The sequence below is a fragment of the Anser cygnoides genome, chromosome 11, assembly GCF_040182565.1.
Source record: "Anser cygnoides isolate HZ-2024a breed goose chromosome 11, Taihu_goose_T2T_genome, whole genome shotgun sequence".
NCBI classification, from domain to species: Eukaryota; Metazoa; Chordata; class Aves; order Anseriformes; family Anatidae; genus Anser; species Anser cygnoides.
In genome coordinates this window covers 3678749-3698647 of record NC_089883.1, presented here as the reverse complement: position 1 = coordinate 3698647, position 19899 = coordinate 3678749, and the positions used below count along the sequence as shown (strand labels likewise).

Genomic DNA, 19899 nt, shown 5'->3' with positions numbered 1-19899 from the left:
GACAGAATGCAAAATTCCACATATCAATAATCATTGACTGAGCTTATCTTTCTTTTAAAAAACAGCGTAGGAAAACTGCAATCGTTCGGTATTTGTAGTTAAGTGAACTTCCTGAGGCTGCATTCGCAGCAAGGTACCTGTTTCCCATCAACAATCAGGTTGCTTCACATTTTGAGATAGTTAAGTGTTGGCTTTTATCATTTTCTTGTTCAAATTTAAAAATCAACAGCAAGTTAACATAAAGATTGTTTTTCTTTCTTACATAAACCAAGAGTAAGTATGCAGCAATATAACAGATCAAACAGCTTCCATACCAGTGTTCCAATATTACTGCTAGCAATAAATATGATAGCACTTTCCAACAACAGATGTCAGCTGATGTTTTCTCCAGGCAGAATGAGTTAAAGATGGAGCACTGATCTTCATTGGAAATAATACTAACAGTCTAGCCTAGAACAGTATGCCAGAAAATTAAACATCTTAAACATATTTTCTGTTTTGGATGCTATATACCCTTGTCAGCAGAACAGCAACATAAACCCAAATAAATTAAGTCATCTGTCAATCAGCTGGAACTCATCCCACGATGTCATTGCTAATGGCTTATTGAAACAGTAAAACTTGGGATTTTCCAAAAGCCAAAACTACTTTAAAAGAATGAGAATCCTTACTTGGGATGGGTGTTTTGAGCACTCCCGGAAATAACTCTCTAAAACAGGATTAGGCTGTGGCTTCACACGTCTTACATTCTTTATACCTAAGGCTTTTGCTAGAGGTATAGCAATATATCTGAAAAGACACAAAATGAAAAGATTAAAAAACACAACACAGTTACAAGACCTCAGCTATTCTCATACCAGGATATGAACAAAGTAAATCTGAAGCACTGTAATCTGCTATAGCATATAACTGCTCCTTGAGAACAAAATCTCCCTTTAACTAATCCCAAGACAGAATTATAGCATATTAGCAATTATGAAAAAAAAAAAAAAAGTAAAAAAAATTAGACAACCACTTGATTTTCTGGTCCTGAAATGCTCTGAAACTATAGAAAAAATCCTGATTTTTATGTCCTTGTCTTTTTCACAGACACATATGAGTTAAGCCATAGTTAAGGGAACATGAAATGTGAACAGACGATGGAAGATTGCTACTGGGATAATTTCTCCTGGTGAGAGGTAGTCACTTAGCACACTGTTACGCTGGGCTACCACGGCCCAGGAAACAGGATTCTGCATGTGGCCTCTAGCCAGTGGCACACAGCAACTTCCCCAGAAACTGAAGGCTTCTCCTTCTCTTCCATTTTCCACTATAAGGAGCTGCAAAGCCAACTGCTTTGCTCTTCTACTTGGGCAGGCTTTTCTGGAGTGAAAAAAAAAAAAAGCCCCTTCCTCTCTGCTGATATCAGCAATTGATTCCCTATTACTCATAGCAGCGGTCAGTTTTCTTCATTCATGGGCCGATTCACTGCACGCCAGATGTAAGGGCTAATTATTCATATGAGCAACTTCCAATAGCAGTGCAGTGAGACAGTTGGGCAAGCATTTACTCAGGAGACACTGTACATGGTTATAAACATATGAACCAAATTACTTTTGATCTCTAATATGAATGATCTTATCTGGTTCTGTTTTAAGTCTGTCCAACTTACGACATTCCAAATTTCCTCATTCTATCCTGAAATACTTACAAAAAAACTACTAATCACATTTTTTAGAGAAAAAAAAAGTCAAATAAAACTAATAAAACTGAAACAAATAAGTAAATGCATTGAAAATATTAATATATTCATAACTTTCTTCTATGGTGCCAATCTTTGCCCATCTCGTAAGATTCCAGTTGCAGAAGTAAGCCATTTAGGTTGGAAATTAGGAGAAATTTAGCTGGAAACTAGGAGAAATTTCTTCTCAGAAAGAGTTGCCAGGCATTGGGATGGGTTGCCTAGGGAGGTGGTGGAGTCACCGTCCCTCAACGTGTTTAAGGAAAGGTTGGACGTGGTGCTCAGGCACATGGTTTAGTGGGTGATGGTGGTAGGGGGATGGTTGGACCAGATGATCTTGGAGGGCTTTTCCAACTTTAATGATTCTTTGATCATTAAACCAGAGTGAGAAAAAAAAAGCATCAGCATTACTAGCTCTGCAGAAAATGTTCACATGAAACTTTGAGATCCCTCCAGTCTGCCTAGATTTACTACAACTGGACACCTTTGATTTATCAGCCTCACACTGGTGTCCTGGGGAAGGATCTAACAAAAGAAGAGGTCTGGAGGACAAATAACTCTACTCTTCCACCAAAGGAGAAAAAGCAAAAGGAATCCAAAATGTTTCTGAAAGAATTGTATCTCTAGTGGAAGGAGATGATCAGAATTATCCAAATGCTGTTCTAGAAAAGCTGTATAGAAATGCTTTCTGCCCAGGTTGGACCACAATTGCATGTTCCTGATAGTGAAAAACATTTCCTAGGTTTTCACCTTCAATATTATCTGTAGTAGGTATTTTTAGCAGACTCCCAACTAATCCTCTGTTATGAAATCGTTAGATCAATATTCTTATCTTATTTTTCAATTATATTTTTTTAGCATTAACAACGACTAACAAGAGTATAAAATGGAATTTATGTTTCTTACCTTTCACTGAGGAATCGGATAATCAGCAATACAAAAGCATATGGTATTGTGGCATACAACTGATGTGGTTTTGGAAAGACAAGGCCATCACGGTCTACAAAATGTGCCCATGTGACGTTGATAGGCATCCATATATTCTCCCACCAGAACCAGCTGTTGAGTGTCTTTAATATGTGCGCCATGCTAAGCAAATAAAATGATAATTAAAAATTAGTCGTGTCATATTAAAAAGAAAATGCATGAAAGGAAGCGTGGTACAAGCAAATAACACAGGAGACCTGGGTCCCACGCTCTCCTGGTCTGCACAGGTTGCGCTTGTAGTGCAGGTCCAAAAGAGGCACTCAAGAGAGCTACTGCAGGCACTGGAGATACATTCAGGTGTTCCCTGATTGATTTATCACAGCAAACAGCCCTAGCAGGTGAGGTCTGCAACTCTGTCAGTTTTCTCAGGAGAGACAGGAGGAAAGAAATCAATCCATAAATCATTTGGAAGTTAAAAACCCATCATTTAGAGCACGTAGCTGGGATTATAATCCAGCGGAAGAGAAAATAATATAGTTAAATCTTACACTGGTATAAATGAATGCAGATCTTAAAAAAAAAAATGCAGATTTTGAAATCTGATCTCTCACTTCAGTCATTCAAACTAAATTATTTAATATGTGGTCAAATATTTTACAATAATCATTTATAATTATCATACAGTTACACAAAAGACACTAAAGAGAACTCATCTTCTCTACACTGCCTTTCTAAATTAAATATAAAGGGGCGGGAGAGTGGAAAGAAATGAGAGAGTCCAAGGGGTGACTTAGTTCTGTATAGTGAAGACATTTTGCTGCTGAGCTACTGCTGCTTCATGTGTGGGTTGTAGCACACCCCTCACTCCTGATTTTGCAAATACCACTACGCACAGGACCAAGTATAAAAGTTACAGTGCACAGCAAGCTTATTTGGGGATTTACAAGAAATACTGTGATTTAAGTGTCACCAAACCCTGGATCAGAAGAAAATACCAAAAATCTGTTCTCAAAGGAAAAAAATGTTTCATTTAAAACAAAATACTTTATTCTTTTAAAAGTCTAATTTTCAACCTTTCCATTCTTCATTACGTATTTAGAAACATATTTGTTATCCCTCATTTAGTTGTAAGAACTTCACAGAAGTGTTATATATCCGATAAAAATATTCTAAAATAGAAGTCACTATTATATTTTCCATAAGGCTGAAATAAGTAGTTTATCTACAATTTCCATGAGTAATAAATGGAAATAACTTCTTTCCATAGTAAATTTTCCTGCAAACCAGAAAAAATACGAGGAAAGAATTGACTTCACAGAACCATAGTTTCAGTGAGGAAACGTTTGAGCCGGGAGAATTTTGTCAAGTCTCCTAGTGGTGGACTTGCTCCTGGAAGAGCTGACAGTGATACATTTGCATAGGATCAAGTGGCAAAATCAGATCGTGCTCAGGACATAGCAGCTCAGGCCCTTCCACGATCATCCAGTATTGAGCAGGGGCCACGCAACCTCAGGTTTGCCTGCAGCCACTGTAAGCTCTCACCTTGTGCACTCACATAGGCTTCCCAGATTCAGAGGGCTCCCTCCAAAACTCCCTTTAATCAATCGCTAATGAGCGATTGCTGCAATCCACACAGGGCTGTTTCCATCGTTCTGCAGACTTGGAGCAGGTTTGTGAAACAGCAACTTGTACCCATCAAACACAGCTGGGTTAACAGGCACCGTGAATCAATTTACTGGTCATGAACAGTAGTCAGCACTGAAATATTAATAACCTTTTAATCTTTTTAAATGCTGAAAGGGGATAGTAAAACCTACTGAATGAATTGTGTGTGTACAAGCAAATGCAAAAATAAAGGACAGAGAAATCACAATTGTTCCTTCCCTGAGACTTTATAAGCCAACCTTCAGCCTAGAGCAATTTTTTACTGCTGAATTATAAACTCCTGGAAGTTGGGATTTATAATGGGGCTGCTAACAGACCCTTTACTACAGCTAGCAGGCGCCATGATAATGAAACAGGGCTTTGAAATGTGACATTTTAGGTCAGACAGAAAGGCTTGCAGACACACTGCTCTGGAAGACCAGGGGAGACGCTCATTACCCACTTGTGCTCTGTTACGTATCTGTATTTTTAAACCAGACTGTGCATTGCAACTTATCACAAACTGCAACCATAATAATGGGCCAGTCTATTAAAACACAGTGGAAAGAGCACTACCAGTCAGACTACGGTGAGATAGGTTGTGACTAAATGTACCCAGAATACTCAAACCCTAGAAAAAGTCTGTAGCGTGTATTTTAAAATCAGATTCTTGGGATCTACAATGCATGTTTTCCTTCCACACATACACGCCTTACCGTATGGCTATCTTTTCAGATCTTCAACTAGTTAATGCATCTCTATTAAACTAAGCTCCCAATTACGTGTGCTTAATCTTATTATTTAAGGGAATGTTGGAATGTGGGGGTCTGATCCAGAGTCCCCAGATTTCAGAAGAAATCCTTGCTCACGGACACCAAATACAGTCTGAAAGGTGGTTCTCTAAACTCCCCCATGTGCAGTCCCCTTGGATTTCCTACAGGTTTTTGCCTGACACACCGGCGATTAGACCATCCCTGATTAATGTCGTCCATCGTCCAAGTGATTATTATAAACCTATAAAACTGTTGATGAGGTTCCATACCTGTTTGCAGCCTATTCTTATGCTTCATTAACCTTAAACTGGACTTTCACCCTACCTCCAATCTGCTCTCACTGCAGCAAACCAGGTCATCCCCCTGGGCAGTCTTGGAGATTTCCATCTTCTTAATAGCAGCTTTTAAACACTTGGGCTGTTTCCCTGTCTCCCTTCAGTCTCAGTCCTCAAGAAGATGTTCCTGGAGCACCTGGAAGGTGAGCAAGTCCTCCCAAACACACGTAGGCAGCAGCACTCGGTGCATTTCAGTATCCTTTTGTGCCTTCTTTGCTCTTAGTGGCTGACAGCTGTGGCTGTGTGATCAAGAAGCCTTATTCCTCATCCTCAAATCATGGTGGTCACAAAACATACAGGGACTCCATGAACACTCTTCTGTTGCATACATCATATAAAAGCAAGGTTCTCTTCTGTATTATAAACAAGCCATGGGCCTTTCAGCTTGCTGAGAAATCTCCTGAAACCCACGTGTGCTTTGTATATTTTTTCTGTATTAAAAGGAAACTGAGGCCCAACAGAAGCCTCCATCTCAGGAAGAACCGCTCAAGGCAAATTACTTGGGAATAGCTCAGCGCTAGCTTTATCTATCATCACCTTCTCCACATACTTGCTACTTCCTAGAAACCTTGAGAAAAATGAGTATTGGAACTCAGTTACAATTTTTAAAAATTAACCCATCTATTATCCCATCCCCTCTGCCCCAAAAGCTATTTTAATGTCCCCATAGCGTCACCAACAGAAGTGATTCAGCTCTCTGGCTTACTCACCATACCTACGGCAATCCCTGTCCCAGACACTAATCCCCATTATCAGCCTTCTCCACATTACGACTTGACTGCTTCCGTTTAAATTATTTACTTTGAATCATTTTGACCCTAAACAATGGCTGTGTGGTGTGTGAAATGAGAAGCCAGATGATGGAGAATAAGTGATGAAGGCACACAGGTCATTTGTCTCCAGCCAACTTTGTCTGTTAGAAAAAACATATCTGCATATGCAGATGTCCCCTCCTGATTATTAGCTTCCTGGGACAATTGTGGCAGAGGGACTTCTCAGGGCCCCTTATTTCCACAGCTGGCAGTTCACCAGGCAAGAGCAGAAATGGCAGAGAGCAAACTCTGCTTTCAGGCCACATCAAGCTAAAGGCACATTGCCAGTGCCATAAGAAAGAAAATTTTCCCGTTATTGTTGGTCCTGTCCCCACCCCACCCACACCCCCAAAACAAGGACTATGGTTCTGGCATACTACAGGTAGACGGGACTCAAGCACTTAGATATAATTTAAAGGACGCTGTCTATACTGTTCATTTTTGGTTTAAACCCAGTGATTTTCAGCAGCTTGTTGGCAGGTCAGGACCCCCTTGGCCATATAGTCTCATGCTGAGAACACCATGCACCCATGCTGAGAACATTCATGCACCCATACCACGAGTGGAAGAGAAGTCATCCACCACAGGCCCTCTTGTGGAAGGGACAAATAACCAGGCAGAAGTCTTTCATCTGTCCCTTCCGCCACCCAGGGACAGGGCCTAGGAGCAGTGACAGCAAGGCGGACAGGCATCTCTTGAGGCAGTGTCTGGCACTGGGTGGAAGACAGGAGAACCAGTTTCTCAGTACTTGGGCAAGTGAAGCGTTTTGCAACAAGCTCCTTTCACGCTGCCAAGCAATTTTCACCTCCGAGAAGTGCTACGACTGCAGTTGCCAGGACCCTGGTTTGTTTTTTCAGTAATCAGTGTAGTAAAACTACAGGACACTTACTTTTGCCAGGAGCTCGTGACAACGCAGACACGTGTTCCAGTACAGCCCAAGTGGTGGCAGCCAGTTCCAGCGCTGGGATCAGGCTGCAGACACCGGATTCCAAAGAAGGCTGATCTCCGTAGTTTGCATGAATTGCCACAAGTGGTTATCCTCCCCTCACACTTCCAAAGAAGCAGCGGCAGCTGCAAAGGCCCAGTCTGTCCTGATCTGGGACCAGCTCTAACAAGAAACTTGAAAGGCTGCCCGGCACAAGCCTCCCATTGCTAGGAGCGCTGAGCTCAGAACTTTTTTCCTTACGGTTTGTAACGGTGCCAAGGAAGCAACTAGACATGTCAGGTGCGAAAACGACAACAGCTCAGTGACCTATTTTTCTGCTCTACCTAGGGTGGAAAACCTGCCGCTTCCCACATTCACATCCATGCGTCAGCACTGCCAATGTTACTTTCATCAACAAAACTGGAATTTTTACCGTTAACAATAAAATAAAGATATTTTAGAAAAAATGGAAAGTTCGCCTGCATCCTGAAAATTAAACGCTCCAAATAAAGACATCTAATTGCCTCCTTGGTAAGGAAGGATCCCATCTGTAGCCTAATGGGCTAGTACCAAACAGGAAAATCAGGAATGATTAGTTTAGGAACTGCATCCTTTGTAATTAAAGGAAAGCCTACACAGTTGGGAAGTACCAAAGTGAAGTTTCTTTCCAAACTGGGCTCCTTGGATCCTTGATACAGTCAGTTACAAACAACAAACAAAACAAACAAAAAAAACCCACACTTGTATTTTTAATGATGTTAAGCAAAAAGGGCAAATTTTGGTTTGACAAAAGCTACGTGGTTAGATTTTGAAAAAACAAAGTCAGGAGCTGCTTTGAAGTGCAATTTCTGGCTGCTACAGTCTGGGAAATAATAAATAAATAAATAAATAAATAAATAAATAAATAAATAAATAAATAAAAAAGCAGGTAAAGCTTTGATTTTGTTCTCCACGCAAAAGCTCCTGCTCACAAAAACTGAATTTCCAAAACCAGAACTAAGAGAAGGCGATATCCAGGTTTGGATTATGTATTGGGAGAACTTCCCATCCTTATTTATCGAACAAATTAGAAAACCCAACAGATGGGTAACACAAACATGCAAGTGAAAAAAAGCGTAATTTCTCTGGGCATCTTTCCTATGCTATCTACTTACTGTGACTCTGGAGGTGTTAGAGGGAAAGAATAAATCAGCAAAAAGAATAACACAATCCTCCAACTTCTCTCATCATTTGGAAGAACTGTTTAAGATGGTGCAGTGATTTTGGGGGAAAAAATTATCAAGTGCCCCATGCACCAAAAGATAGTAAAGCTGTTCCAGGCTGTTGATCTTAAACATTAAACCAAAGTGGTTTAAATGAGTAAACAAAGATCAGATCCACTGTATCACAAGTTCTGTTTTTTGTTTTGCTTAAGACTAAGCAATAAACACAAGAGTTAACACACAAGTTTCAGGAGCAGATTTACGTTCTGTAATACTGGACAGAACATCACCCACAGATTCCCAGCTGTGATCACCGCTGTGAAACTGGTGAAAATATATGGCACCTACACTTTGTTTCTAACAGTTATGCAATGTTTTTCCTACTGATAGCAGAAGCACCGCCTAAAAGATACCTTTAAAAAAATCATACAATTAAAAAAAAATCATTTCAAAACAAAACAAGAAAAACCCACACACGTACAAGGCCAAACTTGTAATAGCTTAGTATTCATGCAAGTGTTGACAGTTGATACTGTGCCACAGAGCCTTTCAACTGTACAGCAGCTGGTTTATACATCTTCTGGACCTAAGTGCAACTTGCAAGTTTGGGAGATCATTGGATACGATGCCAGATTAGTTTCTCCACTGGTGATATTTTATGCTAAAAATTTTTAGTCCCTGGGGCAGTAAATGCAAACTTGACCACACAAAATACTCACTCAGTCATCAATTGTTAGTTGTAGGCATGTGCCAGTTGGAGGCATTGCTTGTTTCTGCTTCTTGGCAATGCTTTTTGCAGTTGACTGAACTGTGTTTCACGCCTTACTGACATAAGAGTTTGAACTATCATTTGTGGAGGCAAGAATTGGATGAAGGATATTGAGTTGATGCTACAGTCTCTCTGCATATTGACTTCTCTCATCTTGTTTGTCCAAGTATGAAATCTCACACAACCTGAGCACATACAAACAGTGGCAGCACAAAATAAAAGAGCGGTTGGACCTTAACGTCAGGTTATTATGATGAAACACTGAAATACTCTATACACATAAAAGAGCTGAATTAAGACTGCTATGAGACCTTTAACTTCAAATTTACTCCCTAACATGGACAAATCTCAACTGTAAACAGTTATATGTGCCTAGTTAGAAGGCAATTAGAATATTTCACTTCTTTTACTATTCTATCACATTACCTTGTAACTTGGTTTCTATTTTGTAGCAGGCCAAAAGAGCACCCAGTAAATCTCAATTAAGGTGGCAAGCAAGTTTTATTACATTTTCCCCTGCTCTCTGGGGGAAAGAGAACCAAAACTGTTCGAAATAATTAATTTTTGAATGAAAGTTACCATGCTCTTTCTACTTAAAGGTAAAACATTTCTGAGCATCTAAATTTGTTTCATTTGATCTCAGGGAGCTTAGGAAAGTGAAAAATAGTTGTCACAAAGTATAGCTAACAGTGCAAACTATGCCTCCTTCAAAGCTTTAAAGTCCCTAATATTGCTAGAGCTGGATAAAGAAATATGAAATAAATCTCTGCAATAATCTTGGGGTAGAAAGAAATTGCAGTTCTACGAAAAAAGCCCGGTCAGAACTACAAGTTCTTAGATGCTTAATTCATAAGTTTGAGCAGACCAAAGAGGGACAGAGTTTACTTCAAGAACTCCTTAATAAAATTTTTCAGAATGTAAGAAAAAAATCTTTTTAAGTATGACCCTTTTCCTCACGTTATTACTATTAGAGAAATGTGAAAATTAGTTTTCTTTTTAATTTGTTTGTTTTTTACAGCTTACCAGAATTTTATTTGAAATAAAAACTTGAAGTCTATCTTAAAATTCCAAATTGGTTAAAGGAGATTTTACCAGAGGCATGAGCCTTCTTGGTCGCATATTTAAGATACGGGTTAAGAATCATTTGATCAAGAATAAGCGTGTTATTAGCAGTAATAAGTACAGCACTGCCACAAAACATGTGAAGGCAATAGAATAATGAGGTACCGGAGAGAGGACCTGAGGGTGTAGAAGCAAAGGATGCAGGTTTCTTCACCTGTACCGTGGATGACTCAACATTTTAAATTAGCCCTTGGTAATTAGGGAAAGGGACAGTGCTGGTGCAGCTGTCCTATTTACAGCTTCCTGAAACAGGGGCTGGTAGACAGTCAAGGTCTTCATCTATCATGTATACACGGAGACTTTGATCTCCTGTGCATTGATCTCTTCATCACCCTGAAACAGAAGTTAAGTTTGCTGTGCACCCCTGTTCTTATTCCTCCTGTTGGTTATCCCCTCCTTTGTGGTTTTACCTGCCCATACATTCTCCACCCACAAAGCCAACTAGAGGAGGAGCCAGAACATAACTGGTATTTCGTTATTGCAGCCTCTGTTTGGCATCTTCGTGTCATAACAAATGCAAGAGATCTTCAGCTAATGTCTACCTGCACAGCCTCTTCGTCAACAGTGGCACCGCAGCTGAAGGTTTGATCCAAGCTAGGAAGCTAGCTAAAAATAGGTATCCATTCCAAGAAGTAAGAGGAAAAAATGCACAGGGTTCCTCTGTTTGAGGTTTTCTTAGTCTTACTATGAAATAACCCTTTCTGGTAGCTTATTTGAATGTGTTATTCATAGCACCAGATACTTCAGATCTCCAACAGGTAAGTCATATATAAATCTCTGTTAAACCAATTTTTTTTTTTTTTTTACAGAATACCTTTTTCTTAAACGTTTAGAGGACAAAATTAGAACTAGCTTTTTCAAGCAACTTGAATTTAAGTTTTCTCTGCAAGTACATTTACATCATTCACCAACGTGTTTTTCCTGTTAAAAAATCTTCTTCCCTTCCAGTTCAGAATTAAGCGCTCTTACAAGCACTTAATAGGATGATGATAAAAGATGCAGAAGTACAACCGTAACCTGTACTTCTTTTCTCTAAAAAGAAAAGCAGTTGTCATAGGTTGGAATGCCTATAAAAACTTTGTCATAGGTTAGTAACCTATAAGATCTCAACACCTATTCCACTCTCCATCCTAAGACGATTATAAGGGTTACTCTAATTTTCCTTTATAAAACAGGCAGCATTAGAGACCAGCACACGCTAAGAGTTTGGAACATAACCTAACGTAGGGAGGCAGAAAAAAAGAAAGAAAAACACACAAACAAAAACACCAGAAAAAAAAAATCCTACCTTTATGATGTTGCAGTCAAAGAGAACATAAGCACATTAGCTGGGAAGAGGCATTACGCTCGCTACTTTGACAAAGGTAAACACGCCCTATCTGCACAACTCTTTCAAATTCTTCAGAGACCCACCCAGCAAAGCTGCACTTCAAGATTTCTGACTGAAGGCAATCCTGATGTCATACGTCCAACTCAGTGAAACTCGGGAGTAGTAATGCCGAGCGCCTTCCCTTGTGCTTGTTTCAACACAGCAGGTGAAGAAACGTTCTGAATCACATGGTGTTCTGTTGCATGATGAGAATTTGTCTCAACTTATGTGGCTCTAGACATGCACAGGAAGATGCTGTGCCTGCCGATTGTGCAGGAAAGGAAGTCTCAAACAAATCACTTCACAGCAACGTTTTTAGATGCATTATTAGATAAAGTCAGGGTTTTAAAATAAAGTCAGAGAAAGGTTTCGTCTCCTACTGGCCAGCCCCAGGAATACTTCCAGGCTCAGTCAATTAAATGCTTTACAGGAAGAGTTTCAGTTTCTCAGAAAATATAAAGTGGAATTCTCGAAATACCTAAAGCAGAGGGAAGTTACACTAGCTCAATATATGCTTGGTTAGAGATACCATACAAACATGCATTTTACTTAACCCTTTTCCTTTTTTTTTTTTTTTTTGGGGGGGGGAGGGGGGGGTGGGGATGGGGAGGGCTTGCTTTTAATTAATTTAATTCCATGACTGAAGAATAAAGCTGAAAATCATTCCTCAACAGGTCACCCCAGTTTCAAATAATAAAATTAACAGCGTTGTGTTGGCATAACATGATATTCTGATGGGTAGGACATCTCAACGTTGTCAGAAAGGAAGAAAAGAGTATCACTGACAAGCCAAGAGCATCTACATTTCGAATGTGCAGAGAACCTCTTTTTAGCCCTCTCTTTCTGCTTGCAGCCAGCAAACAGCTACCCATACAATAAAAACAGACACGTTGAAGCTGGATCCAAGTTCCACCTCACCCAGCATCCTGTCTCTGAAGGAAGCTGACAGCTACAGAAGAGTACAAGATCAGGATATGGTAAATGATGCTACCTCCAGCCTTCAGTAGTTTAGGGATCAGACTCCTAAACCACAGGTGGTTTCTATGCACACAGAAATGGAGCATTCCTTCCTCCTGCACTCCCATCCCTGCCCTTAATTTCCACTAGTCCTTTTGAGTACATGGGAACTTTCATCATAAGACAGCAGTAGAGGTGACCCAGGCAATATTTGGATCCAATTCATTTGCTTTCCCTCAAAGCAATTCAGGCTGAAATGTTTGCTTTGTTCACATAGCAGGTGTTTAGGTTTTTTAGGTATTCTTATTTTGCAGCTTTTGCAAGTCTTCAGTCCTTCCCTAAAACTGGGAGTGGTATTCAATAAACTGAAGCACCAGAGAAATATTAAACATGAAAGATTATTTCAGGCAGGTAGTATTATGGCTTTGCTGTTGCTTTAAATTATCTCCATACTTTCCCACATCTGAACCACTCGTATGAACCAAGCAGAACATTTAGGAACACTTTGCCAATTAGGAGAGCCTACAGCAAGCTGATTCATATATCACTTGGCTAATGCCAGTAATATAACAGGTAATTGGCACAAACACCTCTTTCACCTCTTTATAATGCCTCAATCCATAATTTCTTCACTGTTGCACTAAATTGAAAAAAAAAAAACCAACTTTTGTTTGACTGGGGCAGATTTGGGGCTGCTGCAAATAATACAATGAGAAAAAGTATTTTTACATACTTTTTGAGGAACTTTTTTTTTTTTTTTTTTTTTAAGGTAGCACTCATCTGCTACATAGAAATCTACTGCAAGATTAAAGATACTGCATGTTAAGTAACAGGCTAACCATACCTTCTGGATCAAAGCTGCCCACTGACCTTTCAATTACTGTTGCACTTTCACAGGACTGTTAATTCGGGTATCTTTAATCTGAATGCTGCAAAAACAAAAGAAAGCCAGATAACAACAACAAAAAAACTTAGTTTGTATTCTTGAGGGGAAAAAAAAAAAAAAACACAAACAACTAAGTAGCTACTCCTTACTTGCAGTGTAAGGCTTATATTTAATTGTCATATGATTGAATAACTAGATGGAGCATGTATTTGACCCAAATAATTATTTCATGTGTCAGTGGAAAGAGTAAATTATGTAAAGATTTCAGTGGAAAAAAATAAAACAAGAGAAAAAAATTACTAAATCCACTTCTTTGGGTTCCCTGTGATTTAATATATGCATGTGAGTTTTCACCGGAGCTTCTAAGCAGTTACATAAATCAAAAAATCTAGTATTCATTAACTTTCTCAGTAGAGAAAGCCATCTCAGCAAATCCTTGAAATGGTATTAAAACTTAAACTTATAGAACCAGAGCTGTAGCACATGATAGCACCTGCTGGCAGGGAGGGGGGTAAGGGGAAATCCAAGGGTTTGTTTTCTTTTATAGAAAAAAGGTAAAAAATCATCTGCAGAACCTACAGATAAATGTTCCATGTATATTAGTACCAAGTCATTTTTGTTAACCGATCATCTCAATGTGGTCGATCAAATCTCAGTCTCAAGCACATGCAAAGAAAATGTAGGAAGGTAGTTATATACTGTCGCGTGGTACTCAAAGCTAGCTCTAAGATTACCAAGAGCTTATCACCTGAGATTTAGATTTAAACTGACGCAATCCACAACTATTTCATCTAATAATAATTTGGATTCTGAATTCTCTTTTCATGACCATGGAAACCCATCTGCTTGTTGTTTTGCACACTTTTAAGATGAAGGTAAAGATCTTGATATTCTCATCCTTTCTGCTTGTTATCAACAAGTATCTGGAAATCACTTCAAGTCACAGAAACACATTCAAGGATCATAACTCAATCCTGCAATCAGTAGCTTAAAAACTAAGCTCCTCTTCTCCACACGGGTTCATATTGTCTCCCAATATATCAATCTTCTCCTACAGAAAGGAGATGAAGTAATCCATTTAGGACCTCTTGAAATGTTTTCTGCTTAAGACCTTTCTTACCGGAAGGTATGACCTGAGTCATAATCCATACAGAGTTTCAAGTTAGGAAAGGTTCATTTCTGACTAATTAATTAATAGTATCATCATAATTGAAGACTAGATATCTGACTGCAAATAGAGCAAGTGTCAAGATTATAAATACTTACTGTACACAACTGTCATCGCAGGACTAAATCAGGAATACACACATTTGAATAAACCAGCCAAAATCCCCAAAATGTTTAATTTTAAAAAAAAATACTGCTTCAGAACTTGACTCCTGTGAGCTTCATTAAGAATTAGAATATTTGTGAGTCTGTGACTTAATAAGGAGAGTGAGGCTCCAGGAAGTGATACCAGCATTACCTGGATACTGCTTTCTAAACAATTTCTTTCACACATTTAACAATTGAGGGATATAAATACCACAATTATGCTCCATCTTTCAAGTTGTTACAACTTCTGGGCTGTATTTCATTTAGATGCTGAACACACAGCATATTGATAAGCCTCCAGGAGCACAGTTAAGATTCCTCCCATATCCAGAGGCACAGAGCTGTATGTATGATTCAGCAAAGCATTTGCTTGCAGTCTGGACAATTTCCCTTATGTAAATCTTAGTTTGTTTTGCTTGCAAATAATCCTTGGTGAGATTGTTTTATCCTTTCTCAGCGATTTAACATCACTTTGCCCCTATATGTCAAATTCACTCTTCTATATCCAGAAACAATGCAAATTCTTATCTAACCGCATATCTATATACGGTATTTTCACTAAGTATGCTCTAGAACATTTGAAAAAAATAGAAAAATGTAACTTCAGTTGCTTACATTTATAGTAAGAAGTGTGTTAAAACTTACATCTGCTACTCAAAATCTTAACAAAAAGAACTGTAGCAAAGGTTTGACTTCTATAGTACACACTTTCCTCTCCAAATAGAGCACTACTAATTTCTCAAATAATACTCACTTGTGCTATTACTAGCTTAAGATGCCAGAAACGAAGACACAATATACTCTGGCTGTAACAGTATGGATTTAAGGATCAGTCCAACCAATTCATTCAGGGAAGAGTTTTTAATTAATTTCCAACAGTCTAAATAATATAGGATTAAAATAGAGAAACCTTGTTGATCCACGGACCTGGAAGCACTGGTTTAACGACTGTATGAAAATAAACCTCAGCAATTTGTAACACTTGCACATAAGACAACACTGCAAATGTTGTTTGATTACATTAATAGAAGACTTAGAGCACCAATCCTTATCTATCCACAGAGAAAACAAGTACAAAATACAAGCATATGCTTGGTGCAAAAGAAAGGCAATCCCTTTGATGTCTCACAGTCAGTAGGATATCCCTCCTCTGCATCTGCTCATGACTGAGAATTACAGAAAGCACTGGTATCATACCGGCTGATGTTTTTAGCTTAGGTGAAGAAACACTCCTTTAACGGGACCAATGTTCTGCTGAAGATGACCAAGTACTAGATTCTTCCCTGAAGAGATTTAAAAAAAACATTAAGAGTTTTACATTTTCTGCATAATTGGTCTCTACCTAACTGTGAATATTGAACGAAGCACACCAGATTGTCATTTGATGACGAGTCTGCAAAATAGGCTTCATAATCGTGCCCACTGGTTTCTATGCAGTTATTACTTCCTTCAAAGTAGCCATGGACATTTGGAAGCTCTTTGAAGCTCCACAGAAAATCTTTCAGGTTTCAACTCTCTCTAGCCTCAGAATAAGATGAGGCAGATTCTTGGACAAAACTCCTGACACAGTTTCGGGATATGCAAAATTTTCCCTTCCACCTTTTAAGGAGGCCAGTATTCAGCAGCACAGTCACCTTTCAGGTTGTGTATGCTACTTTTTTTCAAGTCTCCCAGCTGGAAGGCCACTGCTGACTGACAAAAAATATGTTTTGCCACACACAGGCAAGCAGGAACCAGGAATGACTAAGGATACTGTAACTCTCCACAAAAGCTTTCTACCACAGAATATAACCTTATATTCCTTTCTTGCTGTATGTAAAACAGAGTCAGCTTGTCTACTGAAGAGCATTTCCAACAGTAATCAGCAATAAAGTCCATTACACAGCATTTAAAAAAACAATGACTTGGAAAACCTTAAATCCCTGAGCTGTTACCCAGACCAGGCCAGGTCCATGCCTGCTGTTGAGCTAGTTAGTGACAGTAAAGGGCTGCTTACGATCCACTGACACACACAGTTGGCTTCTAACAGGACTTCAGAGTGAGCCAGGCAGCCTGAGACTTGTATGAAGCACAACGAGAATCTACAAATTCATTTGGACAATTCTTTCAGTAAAAACAACAACAACAACCCGTAATGACCACAGTATTTTCACTCTCCCTGATACTAACAGGCTATGATTAATACCTGGTACTGGCTTCAGACACCATCCTAGACTGAGTCTGGAAGAAGTACAAACACTTTATCGTGCAGTGATAAACTAGGGAAAAACCATGGCTCCTTATTCCCAGCTTTACAGGAGTATTGTAAATATAGAAATTCTCAAGGTTGGTTTTTGTTCCTGTATTGCAGGATTAAAGCATGTATTACAAGTGTTAACACTAGAGGGTACAGCAATCATAAATATTGGAGGAAAACCAGTCCACAGAACCACAAGCAAGGAACCACCTGGATTTAGCTGTGATTGCAACCAAGATCCACAAATATCCAAGTTTAAGACTATTCTTTAAAAAAAAAAAAAAGTAGTACATCCTGTAAGCAAATGCTAGTGCTGTTTACTTCATTAAAGCATAATTTATTCTATTGATGTGGGAGGAAAACTCAAAACATAAATGGAGACTGTGGACATTTCTCAGGTTAAGTCCTCAGACAGACAACCATCTCCAGATGGGTCATCTGATCTGTTCTGTGTCCAATAATAGCAGAAAGTTGTTAGGTATTAACAGCCAAATGTAAGGCATTTTATCCTCCTAATAACAGTATAACTGACCTAGTTCAGAAGTTCTAATTTAACATTGGTAATAGGTTCTGTAGCTGAGTTAATTTGCTCTAGCCTAAAATCTTTAGATAGTAAAGACTCAAAGAAAAAAAAAAAAAAGAAACCAAACCGAAACCAAACCCCACATACTCAAATGATTGAAATGCAAGCTCATTTATAAAGGTATCGTCTTTGTACTAGGCTTTCTCAAATAGCCACAGAACTACCAACTGCCTGCGCTGTTCACACTCATTTTGTGTGGAATAACCAAAAAAAAAAAGTTAACCGTCATCAGTTTTACTTCATCTCATGACCTACAGTTCGTTAATGGTAAAATATCAAGGTAAAAAGTATAAAACATTGAGGTAGCTAGTTGGCAGATACAAACCAGATTTACCCATTGTACCATTAAAACATTCTGTGAATTAAAACAATGGCTTTCTGAGAAGGAAAACATGTGGGAATGATCATCAGTAATAACCAACTGGGCACACAATAAACTTCATGCCTGTAAGAATTAAATGCAGTTTTATTGCAACCCAACACTGCTGTATTCAAAAATCAAAAATTATAGATCCTACACTTCTTGCTAAATTCTACCCTCTGTGCTAAACTTTTACTTTAAAATAGTTTTTTTAAGTTATAGTAATCACTGACAAAAATGGTGAAAACGAGCACATAGAAAAACAGAAAGTGTCTCCCCATGCTACCTTTCCCACCCAGTTTATCTTATCAGTGTGTGAGAAATACAGTTGTAACTTAGATATTTCCAACTTGCGAAGTAGCTCAGTGAAACAATGAGGTTACTCAGGCAAAATCAACTCGTCAGCAAAGCCCAGATTAGAAAAGAAGAGGGGATAGTGGAAAGGATTTCACTGAAACTAAAGTACCTACATTTAAAATTGTGATCTTGAGAAACTCTTGCTCAACTCTCTTGCCAAAGGCACTTCCCTTGTTTGAACAGAAATGTTCCCAAGTTGTCTAGAGCTGCATCTTTGGACATGCCCAGAGGCTTTTTAGTCCTGACAGAAATAAGCAACTTGGTATCTAGAGCATAACCAAGTTCAGACAGTAAAAAGAAACTAAGCATTCCTCTGCCCCAAACAACTCAGAGGTTAGTTTTAACTAAAGTGACTATAAGCATGAATGGACATTTTTTCCTACTCATTGATATTCTTATCCAGTCCTATGCATAAAATCATTTGCACAAAGAAACCAAAGCACAACGTAGGCACAGAACACTGTCTACTACACACCAACACCATTTATTCTTTCCTATATAACTTCAAGGGATTACAGCTGTCATCCCAAAAGACTAAGACTAAGGTTCAAACCTTCTTGTCTAAGAACCCATACCATTCAGTACCTCTGAAGAGCACTGTAATTTCCAGGTAAGTTATCCTATAAACTTCACCCAGTCTTCTCCTCCTCCCAACACTTTGTTGATTCACTAGCTGAGAGCTCAACTCTAATCTAGAAGAAGGCCAAAGAGATTTGGGGGAATCAGGGTCCCCTGTTCCAGTCTGGTTGTTTTAACTCAGTATCTATATTATTTTACACTAAACAGCTATTTTAAGGGGAAGAGACAACTTACCTGGTTCTCAACCACAATAGAGCACTTACCTTCAAGAGAAGATCCTAAGAGGAAAACCGTTTCTTTCAGTTCTGATGAGGTCTGAGATTTTATAGTACTTTCTGTCATCGGTATTTTCCCATTGCCTAACCCTTATAAGAGCATTACAAGCTGCACGTTAGGTGTACCAACATTAGGTGGCTTCCTGTTAAGTGCACACACTGGTTTGGAGATCCTGTTCTGAACTAACTTTCCCTAGGCAGAGTCTTAGACACTTACTTTTCAGGTTATTCAAATTAGAGCTAATAACAGATGCAACTATAAAAGTTTACATTCAACATCCACCTTGCTGCATTGCAGATATTTAATTTCTAGTTCTCTACTTCGTAAATATATTCTATACTTAGATAAAATGTGTAATGGAAGTAAGGATTTCTTTTGGAATTTCAACAATGCAACTTCTGCATTATCTAAGTTTGATTTTTAAATGTAATGCTCCACTAAAATGTTCCATAAATAGGCAACATACCATGAAATATTAAGAAAAACTAAATGCAACTTTTAGTGAGATAGTAACGCTACTGATTAGATCAGGCAAACAGTAAATCCTAGACATTACTTGAGCACTTCAACCAAGAAAAGAGAGCATGGATTATTGGGATTGTGCTATTACCCCTGCATGTCCATTTAGAGCAGAGCACTGATTCACAACACAGTATAAACTCTAAAATTGTCCCCAGCTACAATATTTTATTTATCTCAATCTCTAAGCAGTTAAGTGTTGCATTAATACTTCATCGGAGTCTGTGAATCAT

The 19899-nt window shown here is 38.7% G+C and overlaps 1 protein-coding gene across 11 annotated transcripts in view; it reads right to left on the bottom strand.

Moving 5' to 3' along the window:
* CERS3 (ceramide synthase 3) overlaps positions 1-19899 on the bottom strand; it is a 55639-nt gene that overhangs the window by 35475 nt on the left and 265 nt on the right. Inside the window, exons 1-4 of one of the 11 annotated variants that reach the window (XM_067003691.1) lie at positions 19135-19822; positions 13426-13484; positions 2627-2809; positions 672-789 (exon numbers count right to left, since the gene is read on the bottom strand). In XM_067003691.1, the coding sequence (XP_066859792.1) occupies positions 672-789; positions 2627-2808 (300 nt within the window). In that variant the 5' untranslated portion in view covers position 2809; positions 13426-13484; positions 19135-19822. Of the gene's footprint in view, positions 1-671; positions 790-2626; positions 2810-2904; positions 3072-5388; positions 6555-7100; positions 11475-11517; positions 11649-13399; positions 13489-15952; positions 16031-19134; positions 19823-19899 lie in introns of those variants that run through there. The other 10 variants (XM_048076312.2, XM_013181890.3, XM_013181891.3 and 7 more) reach the window with 10 other exon arrangements.